This window comes from Trichomycterus rosablanca, chromosome 21, assembly GCF_030014385.1.
Source record: "Trichomycterus rosablanca isolate fTriRos1 chromosome 21, fTriRos1.hap1, whole genome shotgun sequence".
NCBI lineage: Eukaryota > Metazoa > Chordata > Actinopteri > Siluriformes > Trichomycteridae > Trichomycterus > Trichomycterus rosablanca.
Window position 1 is genome coordinate 704918 of NC_086008.1, and position 20019 is coordinate 724936.

At 43.5% G+C, this 20019-nt stretch overlaps 2 protein-coding genes across 2 annotated transcripts; both read left to right on the top strand.

Moving 5' to 3' along the window:
- Positions 1-876: 876 nt before the first annotated feature.
- On the top strand, positions 877-14679 carry LOC134335687 (uncharacterized). The gene is made up of 7 exons (XM_063018279.1): positions 877-984; positions 1101-1181; positions 6016-6758; positions 9496-9547; positions 9635-9746; positions 12670-12809; positions 14623-14679. The coding sequence occupies exons 1-7, from the start codon at positions 877-879 to the stop codon at positions 14677-14679; spliced, it is 1293 nt and encodes a 430-aa protein (XP_062874349.1).
- On the top strand, positions 14677-16845 carry LOC134335279 (uncharacterized). The gene is made up of 2 exons (XM_063017790.1): positions 14677-14995; positions 16231-16845. The coding sequence occupies exons 1-2, from the start codon at positions 14792-14794 to the stop codon at positions 16711-16713; spliced, it is 687 nt and encodes a 228-aa protein (XP_062873860.1). The 5' UTR covers positions 14677-14791; the 3' UTR covers positions 16714-16845.
- Positions 16846-20019: the final 3174 nt, after the last annotated feature.

The window sequence follows — 20019 nt, forward strand, 5'->3', positions numbered from 1 at the left end:
TGAGTGTGGGTGAGTGAGTGTGGGTGAGTGAGTGTGGGTGATTGGGTGAGTGAGTGTGGGTGAGTGAGTGTGGACAGTTGGGTGTGATGGAGTGTGTGTTATTGGGGGATTGAGTGTGGGTGGGTGAGTGAGTGTGTGTTTTTGGGGGACTGAGTGTGTGTGTGGGTAAGTGTGGGTGAGTGAGTGTGGACAGTTGGGTGTGGGTGACTGGGTGAGTGAGTGTGGGTGAGTGAGTGTGGACAGTTGGGTGTGGGTGACTGGGTGAGTGAGTGTGGGTGAGTGAGTGTGGACAGTTGGGTGTGGGTGACTGGGTGAGTGAGTGTGGGTGAGTGAGTGTGGACAGTTGGGTGTGGGTGACTGGGTGAGTGAGTGTGGGTGAGTGAGTGTGTGTTATTGGGTGATTGTGTGTTTAAGTGTCAGTGATTGTTTCGGTGAGTGGGTGTGTGAGTATGTGACTAAGCGAGTGTGTGAGTGGGTGTGAGTGGGTGTGAGTGGGTGTGGGTGATTGGATGAGTGAGGGTGGGTGATTAAGTACATATGTGTGTGAGTGGGTGAATGTGTGTGTGAGGGTGAGTGGGTGTGTTTGGGTGATGAGTGAATGAGTTAGGGAGGGTGTCCATATACTTTTGGTCATATAGTGTGTTAGATATTTATAAAGGTAACTGCTGTATTAAATGAGAGTGAGTTTATGGGGTCGAGTGTTGGACGGTTCAGAGGTTCTGGTTCTGGTTCTGGTTCTGGACACTCAGCTCTTCTCCGCGTTCCTTTCTGAGATTCTGATCAGACCTGAGCGTGGACGAAGCTGGAACGGATTCCAAGAGAGAACCCACGTGCCTGATGAAGTTCTCTAGTGACGTCTAAGAACCTGCTGAGACCATGCTCAGCTTCATCTCATCAGCTTCATCTCATCAGCTTCATCTCATCAGCGTCATCTCATCAGCTTCATCTCATCAGCTTCATCTCATCTTCCACCTGATTCTCCTGGTGAGGGTCGTGCTCAGCAGGCTGAGAAGATCAATCCAGAATTCTCAGAATCCACCTTCACTAGGAGACATCGTCCCTTCTGTGGTTCCTGGGTCTGCTCCACGTTCTCCATCTAGCTCCAGGGCCTTGCTCAGGGGCCCGACAGCTGTAACCTGGCGACGTTGGGGATTGAACCCGATCTGGCACAAATATTAGAAGTGGGTAACAAAAGATCCTGTGCTGCAGTGTGTGTGAGTGTGTGTGTGTGTATGTGTGTGTGTATGCATGTGAGTGTGTGTGTATGTGTGTGTGTATGCGTGTGTGTGTGTGTATGCGTGTGTGTGTGTGTGTGTGTGTGTGTGAGTGTGTGTGTATGCATGTGTGTGAGTGAGTGTGTGTGTGTGTATGCATGTGTGTGTGTGTGTGTGTGTGTGTGTGTGTGTATGCATGTGTGTGAGTGAGTGTGTGTGTGTATGCGTGTGAGTGTGTGAGTGTGTGAGTGTGTGTGTGTGTGTGTGTGTGTGTGTGTGTGTGTATCTTTATTATTACATGCCTGAACAGACGCGCTAAATGCGCCTTTGTCCTCTTTTGTACCGAGTTTATTTTTTTAACGAGGCAAAAAAACAGGCTTGTTGTCCGAAATGTTTGTTGTGTGTGTGTGTGTGTGTGTGTGTGTGTGTGTGTGTGTGCTCGCGTGTGTGTGTGTGTGTGGTTTGTGTGTGTGTGTGGGTGTGTATCTGGTTTCGGTGAATGCACGGCACTGTTGTATATCAGATCCGCGCCCGAGTCGGACCGACGGGAACTGCGTGGGTTTGGGATCGTGTTTGTGCCCTTTGTGTGGTCGTGTTGGTCGGAGGTGAAAGTATCGAGGGCTGTTAGTCCCTCAGATGCCTGAAACCCGGGTCCAAAAGAGTTGGGACAGCAAGAGAAACGTAAATAAACGGACAGTTTTGAGCTGACGGTCATTATTTCCAGAAACCAGGTGACAGTCGGACTCGTCGGACCAGGGCGTGCGTTTCTGCTTAGTGTCAGTCCGTCTCGGATGAGTTCGGGCACAGAGAAGTCGGTGGCGTTTCTTAATGATCATGATACACCAAATATTCCAAAAGTATTGGGACACTCACCTCTGGGTGTGAAGCAGCTGGGCGGAGAACCAGCAAACTGGGTCTGGTATCTTCTCCCACAAGGAGAACAAGGAGAACCTCATCCAGGTTGAGATGAGCATGAGCCTGTCAGATGTTCACAATTGGGTTAAGGGCCTTGCTCAAGGGCCCAACAGTGGCAACCTGGCAGATGTAGGGCTTGAACCAGCGACCTTCTGATTACTTATCCTGTATCTTAACCCCTAAGCTACCTCTGCCCTCTAGTTCCAAAACCGTCCGCATTTTTAATGAATCGCTCTTGCTTTTCTTTGTAGCTTTAATATCATCCAGTCTCCTGGAAGCCTTTCTGCAAGACTTTGGAGTGTGTCTGTGGGAATTTGTGCCTTATTTACTGAGTCAATAGAGTCAGTGAGGTCAGCAGAAGTGAAGAAAATAGCAACTACTAAGCAGGTGATTATAAAGCTCACTTTGTGCTCAGAAAGAGAGAGGGGACTTCCCTAAACTGTTGCCACAATGCATGACATAAAAGCATATCATTCACCTTATATCATTTATCCACCTGTTAGCCAGAGATGTTAGAAATGACTAAATTCAATCATAAGAAGGGGCGTCCACATACTTTTGGCCACGTCGTGTATTTGGCTTCGGCTTTCTCGCTCTCTTAGTTCCTGTCCAGTGGAATCTGGACTCCACAGAAACAGGATTTACTGATACTGTGGGTATTGTGGGGCATTTGGGCCACCCACCTAATACACAGTCGGAACATCTCCGACCCCCCGAGGTGTCTGAGGGGGGTTCCTGTAGGAACCGACGTCACAACTGTGCCAGGTCAGGCATGAGGATCAGAACAGTCCAATGTGGCGAGTCCTAAATGAAATAAATAAATAAATAAAATGATCCTGCATCACTAGAGGAATCTGCTAACAGTCAGTATGAAGCTTGTTTGACTGTGGACAGTGACGCCGGTGTTTGTTTCAGTGTTCGACCATCCAGACAAATTTGAAATGTTACTTATTAGGGAAGTTGTAGCCTAGTGGTTAAAATACTGGACTAGTAATCAAAAGGTTGCTGGTTCAAGCCCCACATCTGCCAGGTTGCCACTGTTGGGCCCTTAAACGAGGCCCTTGACCTTCAGTTGCTTAGACTGTATACTGTCACAATACTGTAAGTCACTTTGGATAAAAGCGTCCGCTTAATGCTGCAAACGTCTTATCTGTGTTAAGAATGTGTGTCTGTCTGCACCAGTGTGTGTGTGCACCAGTGTGTGTGTGTGTGTGTGTGTGTGTGTGTGTGTGTGTGTGTGTGTGTGTGTGTGTGTGTGACGTCACAGAGCTGATATGTGATAAGGTGTGTATCAGAGCTCACAGCTGTGTGGATGCAGTTCAAGGTTTTTAGTCTCATCTTCACCCGTCCTGCCGTCTCCACAAACCTCATACAAGCGCCCGAACAAATGAACGTTGTGTTTGTAGTGCTGAACCGTGTTTACTGTCGAGGGTTTTTTGAAGGATTTCACAGTCCAGAAGCAGGTCGGGATTTGTGCTCAGGGGTGTAAATGGGACTTCCCTAAACTGTTTCCATAACGGTAACAGCATGTTATTTACCTTCCACACACCTCTTAGCAATAGATGTGGTAAAACCAGCTAAATTCAGTCACCAGGAGGGGCGTCCACATACTTTAGTCCACGTCGTGTACCTACAGGGGGGTTGAATACTTTCTCCTGTGCCCGTACGCCGGCGTGTTTGGTGATGGAGGGTTTTGGCGGGATCACGCGGCTCGGCTGTGTGGCCTGTAGCGCTGGACAGGAGTGTTGGGAGGTTTTTGGAGTAAACACGCTGAGCACTTGTGTTCCCCCTCACAGAGGCCCAGCGAATGTTTACAGGGGGCTCGCAGGGGCGCGTGTGTGTGATCCAGGAGCTGGAACTCGGCCTCAACGCGCTGTCATCGGCTCATATAACAACACGCTGTTGTGAAAATCTTCAGCCGTCCAAAAACATCATGAAAAAACACCGAAAAAACACCAAAAAAACACCGAACAAATGCCAAAAACGCCTAAAACCACCGCTGATGTGTGAATGTGAGGAGAATTATTGTATAATCAAATAACTGAGCAAGTCGTGTTGGTTCAGTAACACACACACACACATACACACACACTCACATACACACACACACCAGCACATACACACACACTCACATACACACCCACACAAACACATGCACACACACACCAGCACATACACACACACTCACATACACACACACACACAAACACATGCACACACACACCAGCACATACACACACACTCACATACACACACACACACAAGTCTCACAGAGTGCAGTATCAGTTGATTTGAAACACAGCCGGAGTTTCTGTTTCTCATTTGATTTGTTTGAATTTGGTTTCTGATTTTTGTCGTTACTGGAGAAGAACATCATCCAAAAAACACAGTACGAGAGCCGCTCCCTCCGCCCCCCCAACCCCCCGGGCCCCTGGCCCCGCCCGACTCCTGCTGCACTCTGTTCTTCACTCCCATCCACATCTGAATCCAATTTTCCTCCGTCCTGCACACCTGGCAAATATTACTGCTTCTGTGTGTCCCGAACCCACCCAGGTCCTCCCACGCCTAGAACTTCTGTAATTAGTACTGCAGATCTTAGAACCACAGAGCTTAGAACTGCAGAATTTAGAACATCTGAGATTACAACTGCTTAGATTAGAACCCTCTAAGATTAGAACCACAGATCCTAGAACTGCTGAGATTAGATTCGCAGATCTTAGAACAGCAGAGCATAAAACCTTTGAGATTAGAACCTCTAAGATTAGAACCACAGATCCAAGAACTGCTCAGATTAGAACCTTTGACATTAGGACCTCTGAGATTAGAAGCACAGAATTTAGAACTACAGAGTTTAGAACCTCTGAAATTAGAACCACTGAGATTAGAACCACAGAACTTAGAACCTCTGACATTAGAACCTTTGAGATTAGAACCTTTCAGATTAAAACCTCTGAGATTAGAACCTCAGAGCTTAGAATCTCCAAGATTGGAACCGCTTAGACTAGAACCGCTAAGATTAGAACCTCTGAAATTAGAACCGCTAAGATTAGAACCTCTATGATTAGAACCACTGAGATTAGAACCACAGAACTTAAAACCTCTGAGATTAGAACCTTTGAGATTTAAACCTCTGAGATTAGAACCTCAGAGCTTAGAATCTCCAAGATTAGAACCGCTTAGACTTGAACCGCTAAGATTAGAACCTCTGAGATTAGAACTGCAGAATTTAGAGATTAGAACTACTCAGATCAGAACCACAGATCTTGAACCATAGAGTTTAAAACCACAGAGTGTAGAACCTCTGAGATTAGAACCTCTGAGATTAGAACCTCTGAGATTAGAACAGCTGAGATTAGAACAGCTGAGATTAGAATAGCTGAGATTAAAACAGATGAGATTAGAATCCCCGAGATTAGAACCGCTTACACTAGAACCGCTAAGATTAGAACTGCTGAGATTAGAACCTCTAAGATTAGAACCTCTGAGATTAGAACCGTTGAGATTGGAACTGCTGAGATTAGAACCGTTGAGATTAGAACTGCTGAGATTAGAACCGCAGATTTTAGGGTTCGTTTCACCGGCCAGGCGCCCAGGGTCCTTTATGTGTAGCAAGAGTTTGGGGAAGGACCCTTGTTGTTCCAGAACATGACTGTGACCCTGTGCTCAAGAGTCAGTTTAGAAATCATAATTGAGCACTTTTTGGGAAGAATTGGAACATCGTTGTCGGGCTTAAATTATTACCAACTGTAGCCTGGATCCCTGTAGGAGACACTGCTGAGAAACGTCGTAGATTAGTTCGTACGCTGAGTGTGATATCGTAATATTGTGAGCGTTTATTCCTGGTGTGGTTAACGCTTCTTAACGTTTCTTCTCTGCTGTTTCTCAGGTCCATTTCGACTGTGGAGCCAAGGTGGACGTCTCCGACGTCAAGGGTCTCATTCTGTCCCCCGGCTTTCCGAATAATTACTCCTCGGGCACGCACTGTGTCTGGCAGTTCTTCGTCCCCGTCGGTCACCAGCTGACCATGGAGATGTTCGACTTCGACGTGTTCCGGAGTCCGGGGAGAAACCCCGCCCTGTCCGTGGACGTCCACGAGGAGGAATCGAGTGTGGAGGAAAACCCCAACGGCGCACCGAAGGAACGTCGGTTCACGCAGAGGACGGAGGAGAAGCAGGTCGTCGTCCAGAAAGATTCCGGCACAATGGAGCCACCGGAAAATTCCGTCTTTATTTCGTCTTCAGGAGATGAAACCACCGACCTGATCCCGTCCACCACGTCTCCTGAAGATCATCCTGAAAACGTTTGTCCTGACGATGTCCTGTACATCACCGACCTGATCAGGTTCTCCCTGCGGTTCTGCGGGTCCGAGCGTCCGTCCGGAGGTCAGCTGGTGTTCGGCTCGGACGTGGCGATGGTGGAGGTCGTCATGGAGCTCATCACCAGCACGCACTGGGGTCGAGGATTCGCTTTGGTGTTTTATTACCAGAACAGGACTCAGGAAGTCGCCGAGCTCGGGGGCCGGAGATCCTCGGGTCGCTCTGATGGGGAGGTGGCGGCGCTGCTGGCTGCTGTTAGCATAGCCGCTCTGTTCGGCGTGGCTTTTGTTGTGGTGCTCTGCGTGATTCTGAGGTAAGAATTCGCTGGTGTAGGTGTGCTACCCTAAATCTGCTATGTTTTAAAATTCCTCAAAATGAGAAACTGTACAGTCAGTGATGGACACGTGTGTCTGTAGGAATGAAGGTTTGGGACTTTTTGTGGGCGGTGTTGGTGCATCAGTTGAATAAACTTAGCTAGTTCACATTTCCGGCACTTTTTATCCGAAGCGACTGGAGGGCCTTGCTTAAGGGTCCAACAGTGGCAACCTGGGAGTGGTAGGGCTTGACCCAGCGACTTTCTAATTGCTTGTCCATTACCTTAACCACTTCACAAAGCTGCCCCCAAAAGAGCATGGGGTACAATATGGGCGCTTGGCCTTCGCTTGTCCACCAGTGCTCAGATTTCGAGCTCAGATGTGCTACCGGCCAGCCTGGCGCCTTCACACAGACATGGTTGTATTTTGAGGGATTCCTCATTGCTGCTGCAGTAGCGGCCTCTGCTGGCTGGTCGAGGAACTGACTCTCGGTATGTGATCCTGCTCCCTGTGTAAACCCGCCTGGTACTGCACACATGTCAGGGGGGTATGTGTTAGGTACGGCCCCCCCTTGGTCAGGGTGGGGTAATTGGATGCTACAGTTAAAGTGTCTGCTGTGTGTTCTTTACTTGGTTCCAGGTTCAGTTTGACATTTTGCTGGTCTGATAATTAGTTCTTTATTCGCCGGGGTTTTCCTGTGGCGCTCTCGCTGCCTAAATGCCACAAAATAATTAAATGGCGTAAATAAGTGGAGGACGTGTTATTTAAGTTCTTTAGTCTTTGCTTCTTTCCAGTGTAGGTGCGTCTGCTGCATCAAAAATGTTTAAATGATGATTTTAAAATAAAGCAATAAGCCACGAGAGGCCGTGCATTACTGTGATTTTAGCACGGGTACGACGTGAAGCGGAGAGCCTAAAACTTCTTTCCCCGTGCTAAAATCATAACAGTAATGCACGGTCTCGAGTGGCTTATTGCTTTTATAAAACGGCGGTCAACATAAAATATAATAAATACAACAATGTTTAATTCATAAATGTATTTATCGTGTATAAACTTACAATAAAGCATTCTTCCGCGACGCAAAATAGTTCGATTAACAGTGTTCCTAGGCAACATGAGGGTGAAAATAACATTAACTTTTTCTATTCAGTGGCGTATTAATATGGAATGATGTGAGGTGGTCCTAGGTGAGCGTTTATCGGGGATTTTACAACGGCTTCGAACGCGGCTCAGCCAATCAGATTTTAGGACCGGAACTATCCGTTTTATAATCAGGATTTAATATCAGCGATCTGATCTGGTTCTTCTCCTCCACTCGACGTTCTCCTCTTGCTCTGATGTCCAGTTTTGGCCGGTGGACAGGAGATGCATGGGGACTCTGACCGGTACAGAAGGGTTTGATGCTCTGTGTGTGGATCACCAGGATTAATCATCTGCAGTTTGATCCACAGTGGATCTTCTGTTGGTACCAGACGCCACAGCCTTCACGTCCTCCTCATACCTCTGTGGGTGGGACTGACCACGCCCGCCTGTGACGCCCCCTGCTGACGCTCCCTCAGGTCTTTATGCTGATCGTCTGTGTTCTGTTCACCGAAAGACTGAGAGTGGAAACGTGTTGTGGTCAGATGAGTCCAGGGTTCAGCTTGTTTTCAGTAAAAATGGAGCAGGACCATCCGGACTGTTATCAGTGACAGGTGCAGAAGCCAAAATCTGCTGTGGTATGGGTGGCATCAGTGTGTGAAAGTAGCATCGATGCGAGGGCGTATGTTGGGATTTTACACAGTGACGTCTTTCCCAATTTTGATGGAGTCGCCAGTCAGCGTTTAATTTTAATATTTCTTTAGGCGTCCGATCATTTTTGGATGTATCGATGATGATGGTGCGCAGTTCTGTCCTTCTGTCACTCACGTTTGAACCGGTACTGATTATGACATCATAACATAACGTTATAATAATTATTATTGTTTTTAGGCGTGGCACTTTTTCACTGCTGTTGGTTCAGCTGGATCCTTTGTGGATTTAATCCCGGTGCTTCTCTGTAGGCGTCACGACTTTGAAGTGAAAATCTGTTTGTTTATACCTGTGCCGTTCCCTTCCTGGGAAACTTCGTCTTCAAAGCTCATCGAAATAAAAACCACATCAGAGAGGAATGGAGGAACGACAGGAGCTCCCCAAATCCCCTCCCAGATCACCTCCTAAATCACCTCCTAAATCCCCTCCCAAATCCCCTCCCAGATCACCTCCTAAATCACCTCCTCTCCTTCTGAATATGACATCTTTCCATCTGACCCAAGACTTCTGATCGTTTCATCAGAAGCTGCTTGTGTTTATTTTATTTTTTTAATTATTATTATTTTTATTATTATTATTATTATTATTATTACAGTCGAGGTTATACGTTTGCATGCACTGGGAGGAGACGTGTACACTATATGTCCAAAAGTATTCGGACGCTTGACCGTGAGCTTGTCGGACGTCATATTTCAAAAACAAACGGTATTAAAGCAGACGAGCTCTTTATTTTATTTATGTAAGAGTAAGACTTCTCACAAGACTTGATTTATGATTTATTTATTTATGATTTATTTTTTCTATTTATTTCTGTATTTTCTCTCAGTTTATCGTAGTCAGTTTGTTTCCCCCTGCTGGTGGATCCCTGATTGCATTTGAGGAGGATATGTTACGACCCGCGGAGGAGGCGTGAGCAGTAATTTATTTTTATTTGTTTCTCCTCAGAAGCAAAATGTGCACAAAAGGATTGAACACGGCGTCGTCCGTCACCTCAGAGGTAAAAACACACGCGTCCCAATAGTTTTGGCTCAGAGTTACTGACGTAAACACTCACCATAAACCACTGATGTGCTTTGTGCTTTAGGTTCCGGTACAGAACTCAGAACCTTCTGATGGAAATGAGCTTCATTTAGTAGCTGCTAATCGACCTGATCGAGGGCTCGACAAAAACGATAATCTCACCCTGTCACACACAGGTACCAACCTCACCAACCTCATCTAACCTCACACAGGTACCAACCTCATCTAACCTCACACAGGTACCAACCTCACCAACCTCATCTAACCTCACACAGGTACCAACCTCATCTAACCTCACACAGGTACCAACCTCATATAACCTCACACAGGTACCAACCTCATCTAACCTCACACAGGTACCAACCTCACCAACCTCATCTAACCTCACACAGGTACCAACATCACCAACCTCATATAACCTCACACAGGTACCAACCTCATCTAACCTCACACAGGTACCAACCTCATCTAACCTCACACAGGTACCAACCTCATATAACCTCACACAGGTACCAACCTCATCTAACCTCACACAGGTACCAACCTCATCTAACCTCACACAGGTACCAACCTCACCAACCTCATCTAACCTCACACAGGTACCAACCTCATATAACCTCACACAGGTACCAACCTCATATAACCTCACACAGGTACCAACCTCACCAACCTCATCTAACCTCACACAGGTACCAACCTCATCTAACCTCACACAGGTACCAACCTCATCTAACCTCACACAGGTACCAACCTCACCAACCTCACCAACCTCATCTAACCTCACACAGGTACCAACCTCATCTAACCTCACACCTCACCTCATCTAACCTCACACAGGTACCAACCTCATATAACCTCACACCTCACCTCATCTAACCTCTCACAGGTACCAACCTCATATAACCTCACACCTCACCTCATCTAACCTCTCACAGGTACCAACCTCATATAACCTCACCTCATCTAACCTCTCACAGGTACCAACCTCATATAACCTCACACCTCACCTCATCTAACCTCTCACAGGTACCAACCTCATATAACCTCACACCTCACCTCATCTAACCTCTCACCTCATCTAACCTCACACCTCACCTCATCTAACCTCACACAGGTACCAACCTCATATAACCTCACACCTCACCTCATCTAACCTCTCACCTCATCTAACCTCACACAGGTACCAACCTCATATAACCTTACACCTCACCTCATCTAACCTCTCACCTCATCTAACCTCACACAGGTACCAACCTCATATAACCTCACACAGGTACCAACCTCATATCTCACACCTCACCTCATCTAACCTCACACAGGTACCAACCTCATATAACCTCACACCTCACCTCATCTAACCTCTCACCTCATCTAACCTCACACCTCACCTCATCTAACCTCACACAGGTACCAACCTCATATAACCTCACACCTCACCTCATCTAACCTCACACAGGTACCAACCTCATATAACCTCACACCTCACCTCATCTAACCTCTCACCTCATCTAACCTCACACCTCACCTCATCTAACCTCACACAGGTACCAACCTCATATAACCTCACACCTCACCTCATCTAACCTCTCACCTCATCTAACCTCACACAGGTACCAACCTCATATAACCTCACACCTCACCTCATCTAACCTCTCACCTCATCTAACCTCACACAGGTACCAACCTCATATAACCTCACACAGGTACCAACCTCATATCTCACACCTCACCTCATCTAACCTCACACAGGTACCAACCTCATATAACCTCACACCTCACCTCATCTAACCTCTCACCTCATCTAACCTCACACCTCACCTCATCTAACCTCACACAGGTACCAACCTCATATAACCTCACACCTCACCTCATCTAACCTCTCACCTCATATAACCTCACACAGGTACCAACCTCATATAACCTCACACCTCACCTCATCTAACCTCTCACCTCATATAACCTCACACAGGTACCAACCTCATATAACCTCACACCTCACCTCATCTAACCTCTCACCTCATATAACCTCTCACAGGTACCAACCTCATATAACCTCACACCTCACCTCATCTAACCTCTCACCTCATCTAACCTCACACCTCACCTCATCTAACCTCACACAGGTACCAACCTCATATAACCTCACACCTCACCTCATCTAACCTCTCACCTCATCTAACCTCACACAGGTACCAACCTCATATAACCTTACACCTCACCTCATCTAACCTCTCACCTCATCTAACCTCACACAGGTACCAACCTCATATAACCTCACACAGGTACCAACCTCATATCTCACACCTCACCTCATCTAACCTCACACAGGTACCAACCTCATATAACCTCACACCTCACCTCATCTAACCTCTCACCTCATCTAACCTCACACCTCACCTCATCTAACCTCACACAGGTACCAACCTCATATAACCTCACACCTCACCTCATCTAACCTCTCACCTCATCTAACCTCACACAGGTACCAACCTCATATAACCTCACACCTCACCTCATCTAACCTCTCACCTCATCTAACCTCACACCTCACCTCATCTAACCTCACACAGGTACCAACCTCATATAACCTCACACCTCACCTCATCTAACCTCTCACCTCATCTAACCTCACACAGGTACCAACCTCATATAACCTCACACCTCACCTCATCTAACCTCTCACCTCATCTAACCTCACACAGGTACCAACCTCATATAACCTCACACAGGTACCAACCTCATATCTCACACCTCACCTCATCTAACCTCACACAGGTACCAACCTCATCTAACCTCTCACCTCATCTAACCTCACACCTCACCTCATCTAACCTCACACAGGTACCAACCTCATATAACCTCACACCTCACCTCATCTAACCTCTCACCTCATATAACCTCACACAGGTACCAACCTCATATAACCTCACACCTCACCTCATCTAACCTCTCACCTCATATAACCTCACACAGGTACCAACCTCATATAACCTCACACCTCACCTCATATAACCTCACACAGGTACCAACCTCATCTAACCTCACACAGGTACCAACCTCATATAACCTCACACCTCACCTCTCTCTTCATCTCTCCAGGCTCATCGGTGCACCATGTGTGTGAAATCTCCCAGAATGCTCAGCTGGATTCTTCCAATGGGCTGTTGGAACTAGAGCTGGGAACAGATGAAGTGTTTATGATCTCGAACGTGGCCACGCCGACCGTCTCCTCTCACATGGTACACACACACACACACACTTGTGATACTCAGTGGTCCAAAACCCCTGAAGGTCCCATAGTGCTGGAGGTTTCTAATAAGACTGATAAATCTGAACGGTTTTGAATCGTGTTTATTTAAAACTGTGTTACTGACCTGCACAAAATAATAAAACTGTTTTATTGAATAAGTTGATTTAATAATTGGACACATTTATTGTAGTTTTATTAACCTAGTTCGTGATTGGTGCTTTTGTTGTGGTGTCACATTTCTAACGTTACTGGTGTTGCTATTGGATACCAAAACCTCCGGTGTTGTGTGGACTGTAATTACTGGTGTGTTATTGCGGTGTGCTGGTTTGGGTTGATGGCGTGTGTGTTACTGGTATGTGATAATTGTTTGTTTGGTGTGTGTGTGTGTGTGTGTGTGTGTTGGGGGGGTGGGGGTGTCGAGTGTTTTGGCATTTAAACACTTCATTCCTGCTGCCAGTTTGCCAGCTCAGACATTCTGTGTGTGTGTGTGTGTGTGTGTGTGTGTGTGTGTGTGTGTGTGTGCGTGCGTTCCTTGGCACAGTAGTGTGGCATTAGAAACATGCCACGGTGTAAGTGTCCAGCCAAAGTACACTGTGTTTTTTCTTGGTGTTTTTGTTTAGTCCAGTTTTCAGGATGAATCCCGTCGCTGGTTCAGGTGCCGCCCAGATTTTCCAGAAATGAGCAAATTTCCAGCATCAGTGTTTTTTTACAGCAGGATGTTTTGACCACACAGTTAAATTTTACACTCAAACATTCCAGCTGTTTTGTTCCTTCTTATAAACAGCTGCTTATTTTATTTCACTGTACCTGTATCACTGCGCTGAGCACCGCTGACGATCCGCTCAGCTTCAACATTCTGTAATTTAACTTAATGTGACACTTCAATTATGGACCTGATAATGTTCCAAATCCTACCATCTGAGAGCATATAATAATAATAATAATAATAATAATAATAATATCAATAATAATAATAATAATAATACTAATAACAATAATAATAATAATATAAATAATAATAACAATAATAATAATAATATAAATAATAATAACAATAATGATAAAAATGTAAATAATAATAATAATAATAATAATGATAATAATAATAATAATAATAATAATATCAGTAATAATAATAATAATAATAAAAATATAAATAATAATAATATAAATAATAATAACAATAATAATAAAAATATAAATAATAATAAAAATATAAGTAATAATAATAATATCAATAATGATAATAATAAAAATATTAATAATATAAATAATAATAATATCAATAATAATAATAATAATATCCATAATAATAATATCAATAATAATAATATTAATAATAATAATACCAAATACAATAATAATAAAAACAATAAAATTTATAATAATAATTACATAAAAATAATAATATAATAAAATGATTAATAAAAATATTATCAATAATAATAATAATCAAAACAATAATAACAGAAAAGATATAAAATAACTATAACATCAATAATAATAATAATAATAATAATTACATAGAAATGATAATAAAAAATAGGACTTGTCATTGTTTCTAATCCTGCCATTTAAAAGCATATACAAATAATAATTATAATATAAATAATAATAATAACATTAATATCAATAATAATTATGTCAATAAAAACAATAATAAAATTAATAATAATAAAAATAATATCAATAACAATAATAATAGTAATAATGAAAACAACAATAATAATAGTAATAACCACCTGCATGTTCTTCCTCACCACATCCATAAACCTCCTCTCTGGCCTTCCTCTCCTCCTCAGCACTCTTCTCCCTATAGAACTCTCATCCCTCCTCTGCACATGCTCAAACCATCCTAATCCCACCTCCCTAACCTTCATTTACCCCCTAAATCTGACCTGTGCTGAAACTCGTATATCTGAATTAAATCTCTCTCTGCAGCAACACGAGCGTTTTGTGCGACGCGGTGATATGGGATCGGTGCAGACTGCTGAATGGGTGCCACGCAGCGAGCCCTCTGATTGGCGGTGCCGTGGTGGTCCTGCTGGATCGGCACGTCCTCGAGCGTGGAGCGTCCGGACCTTCCACGACTTCCTCCTGCCTTTTCCTCAGTTACACAGGAAGTGGTGCAGCTGGAACCTCACCAGCCCCTTTTCCAAACTGGTGGACAGTAGCGTAAGTCATTGATACGTTATTAATAAAAACGTATTTGTAAATGTTGTATGTGTTTTATATGGTAATAAATACAGTACTGCAGTCAGCTTACTGAAGAGTCAATGAGGACAGACACATTTTGGATTTGTGGTTTGCTTACAGACTGATGCATGTGGTAAAGTCTTCACTTGTATTCTAACGACAGTCTTTGCCATTTTACCACCTGTACTAAAATAAAATGTGTGGTGACACTTTGGCGCCCCTAATGGACTAAACGCTCCTTTACATCTAAGTAAAGCTGAAGAGCAGAAGAGTCGCGTACCGCTGCATTAATAAACCAAATAAAATACGGGCTGTAATCAGGGGAAAAAAATGGAAACACTGGAGAAGATCCTTTTGAAAATGTCTGTAATATTTCTGGCATGTTGAGCGAGTGAGTGAACGTTCTCAGACGTGTGTAATCAGATTATCATGTACAGTGTGAATGGATTATCAGGATTAAACTGCACTAAACCCTCTGCCCTCGGACGCTGGGAAACCCTGAGATTTCATTCATTTCTGCAATATTTCTGAATGTTTGTGGACGCCCTTCCTAACAGTGTATAAAATGTTATGTTCCAGCTGGACTGTGCCTTTGTGGTTCTTAAAGACAGGGATTGTTGTGTGGCTGTAAAGTCCTGAACATCTTTTTTTTACTATTTTATTTCTGCATTTTCTCCATTTTCCTCCCAGTTTAGTCGTAGCCAGTTCCTCTCCCTCTGCTGGAGACCCCAATAGTGTGCGAGAAGGGTATATTCTCCTGACGCGCCCTCCCTCCAACGTGTGCAAGCTCCAACGACTCCTTCTTATTCGTCCGTACTTCAGTGGATTGGTGTGTGAGGTCGGTCTCGCATATGGAGAGTCACACGCTGGTCTCCATGTTCCTCCACTTCTGTACAGGCACCTCGGGCTACTAACCAGGGTCTTTACACAGCGTCCAAGACCCCACCCATTTTTTAGTCCTATCTTTTCCCACCCCGCAGACTAGTGGTAGATTTTCACCATTTGCTGCTTATACCAGTACGGATCATCCAACATTCATAACATTATACCAGAACGTACATCCATCGGTGCTCATAGGTCCAAGTTGTGTGTTTTTTATACCGAGGCATTTATAATTGTGCATTATTTACAAGGGTTTTGCTTTCATCTGATATCAGTGATGGATGCTCAGTGCTGCTCTCAGAATTATAAATGCTCCATCATTTATTTCTCAGGTCTCTTCAGGCTCGGTGATGGACGGCGGTGACCACCGAAACCTTTTGTCCGGTTCCTCACTGATCTTCTGCTCACTCCCTCAGTCTCACTCAGCTCGCCGTCAGCGCCGCTTCAATCCTTCACGATTTAACAGCTCGTCCGCCGCTTCCAAGCACGTGTCTGATCCGGAGGGGGCTCCGTACGGCCCGGAGGAAAACGTTCAAATCTGCACTGACCATGAAGACGTCACCGTCCCGGTGTTCGGGGTTTCTGAAGATGATGACCGAGAGCCTTTGGTTTCAGCTGAACAAGGAAACGGAGTCTCAACAGTAGATGATGCTCAAGTCTCGGAGTACTTTACTCACACTGGCTCCGTCCGCTCCACCTCGGGAGTTGTGGATGAATCGAAGTTGGACGTGCTGAAAACCACATCCAACGCGATTCACCTTCCTTCCCTGAGTCATGTGACTGCGGCGTGTGAGCTGGTGGGAAAGGACATGTAATAAATAGGAAAGTTATGAAATAAATATTAATATATAAAATACATAAAACTGTTGTCCTGAAGAGTATAAAATGTGGTATTGTTTAGCTACGTATTTAACAAACACAGAGCTGAATTGAAATGCTAACAGACACTCTAGTGATTGTACTTTAACTTTGTTTACTTTCATAATAAAAGCCAAATGTGTATTTTTTCACAGAACAGCGTCTTCCTGATCAGCGGAATTTAGTTGTAATGAGGAGTTTAATAACCAAGAGGTCCAAACGTTCCTTATCACTCTGGTTATTTATTTTTAAATGTATATATAAAGATATATTTGATATGTAATACGAATCTGAGCTTAAACATATTTATATACAAACTCTAGTTAATGACATCATCATTATTTTATGACATCATAGTGCTCATACATTCACTTTTCTCTTTATAATGACCAAGGCTGTGTTTTGGGACTATTTTAACCTGCTTTTGTCAAATTTCTCTTGTCCACTTCACTTCTGCTTTGCTTCATCCACCCTTTCTCACCCACTTCTCTTCTTCTGTTTCTCCTTCTTGCTTATTGTCCTTCATCTTGACAGGTTTTTATAGACACAATACGCACAACATGGCCAATAGTATGTGGACAGGCTTGTTATACATCCTATTCCAAAACCATCTTGTGGGAAGCCTTTCTAGAAGAGTATGTGGGAATTTGCGCCCATTCAATGAGCTGTTCCAATTCATCAATTTCAGTTTCAGAGGGTCGAGGACCAGACCATGTTCCTAGGGTCCAGGGCGGCACGATGGCTAAGTGGGTAGCACTGTCGCCTCACAGCAAGAAAGTCCTGGGTTCGATCCCCAGGTGGGGCGGTCCGGGTCTTTTCTGTGTGGAGTTTGCATGTTCTCCCAGTGTCCACGTGGGTTTCCTCCGGGAGCTCCGGTTTCCTCCCAAAGACATGCAAGTGAGGTGAACTGGAGACACTAAATTGTCCAGGACTGTGTTGGATATAAACTTGTGCACTGATGAATCTTGTGTGATACCGTTCCTGTCATGAATGTAACCAAAGTGTAAAACATGACGTTAAAATCCTAATAAACAAACAAACAAACCTAGGGTCCAAACTCATAAACCCATGTCTCATGGATCTTGCTCAGAAAGGTTTAAACAGAATAGTCCCTTCCCCAAACTGTTGCCACACATTTACTCAGTGAGGTTAAGGTCAGGAGGAGTTACTCCAGACCAAACTCATCAAACAACATCTTATGGACCTCACACGGTGATGCTTAAACAAGGTGGGCCCTTCTCTTGCCATGCAATGAATTTGAATAGATGTAGCTGAAATTAGATATTTCGGAGGGGTGTCCACATACTTTACGCCACATGGTGTTTATACAGCACCATAGTTGTCTTGAAATTGCTCTATGGTATGGAAACTACATGCTAATAAGTCGTGTTCCTATTAAATAGTACTTACACGCTACGCTTGTACTAATATATGTAATTCTCACTTCTGAATCATTAGAGGAATGTAAACAAGCTCACATTGAGGACTGTACTGAAACACAGCGCACGTCTCTCTATAGGTTATTAATGCTAGCATGTAAATCATTAACGTCTACGTGAGTGAGACAGCGTATTATTATGAATTTGCTTGCACCGTTTTCTTATACACGGCTAATGTATAACAGTAAAATGTAATTAATGTAATGTGAGATGTGATTGGTCAGAATGCAGCGTTGATGATGATGGTAATTTAATAAAAAGGGAAAATATTGTAAACTAATGCAGTAACTAACAAATAAAATAAAGTTTGCAGTTATAATCATTCTCTTTATTTCGTTTATTATTAATTTTCTATCATTAAACCTTCAGTTCTTTGTACATAAACGTTTACAGGCAAAATGATATTAATTTCTATATATTATTTGCAGCTTTTGTCATTTACATTACATTTAAGTAAGTTTTCTGAATTTAGCAGACACTTTTATCCAAAGTGACTTACAGTACAGTGACAGTATACTGTCTAAGCAATTATGGGTTAAGGGCCTTACTCAAGGGCCCAACAGTGGCAGTGGTGGGGCTTAAACCCACAACCTTCTTTGATTACTTCTGCAGTACATTAGCCACTAGGCTATACAACTGCCCTACAGATTAAAACAGAAAAAAAGCTTCAAAAAATCTGCTGAATGTTTATATTTGATAACATTTGAGTTAAAATTTTACAGTTAGCTTAGATTTCTAACACCAGTCCACGATTTTACAGGAATTAGTGACTGATTTAAAATTCAGATCTGACACTGTAGTACTTGTTTCTCTGCCTGTTAGCGGTTGATGCTAACTAAAAGAACAGTGTTTATTTAGTACAAAACAGTCTTTTCTTACGGATTTTTTAAAACATCTGAGGTAAATGTTGATGTTCTTGATAATTTGGACTTATTTTCAGTGTCGCTCGGAGTTCGGAATGTTTTTTTTAATAAAAGAGCTAAAGGCTATATGCTAGCTGCTGAAACAGTTAGCCTAGCTAATAGATAGCTTCTGAAATAGTGTTTATATTGTCAGTTGCTTAGCAACAATATATGAGTTTATTGATTTGAGAGTTTGTTGACAAGCCTGATGGGTTTATATGGACAAAATACGAACTACAGGCCAAAAGTATGTGGACACCTGATAATGAGATTGTTGGCCATCCTTAAGACACATGAATACATAAAAAAAAACCATGATCAGTGATATGTAGTTGCCTGTTTTTGCAGCTATAACAGTACTTACTCTTCTGGAAAGGCTTTCCACAATTATGATCCTAGATTTTGGAGTGTATCTGTTGGAATTTGTGCCTATTTAGTTAAAGTAAGTGTATAGTATGAAGGTGTATAACACTAGTAAGTGTATAGTATGATGGTGTATATAATATGAAGCACATGACGCTTGTTATAAACACTTTATTATGTGTAAATAAAGACATTAATCCACACAGAGGTTTTTTATCTTCATTGTTGCGTGTTTTATTGCAGTAAACGTCGTTTTGTTTATTACAGAATGTATCGGTTTAGCGGTTGCTAATACAGAGAAGCTCTACAGGCGCTTTAGCTCAGATGAGGTAGAACCAAAGGAGATTTCATTCTGTACATTAAATTTGAGGTGTAGAAATATCATAAATGCATAGCCACCTCCCAAACCTAACACACACTAACCAAAACCAACACTCCGGGTACGTCCCCATGAACTCTGTGAATCAGAACAGCCAGAACTCACCACGATGCGAGAACGGATTCGTTCTGCACCTCATGATCTAAACATATCCTAATCTCAGCTAAACCAAAGCGTAGA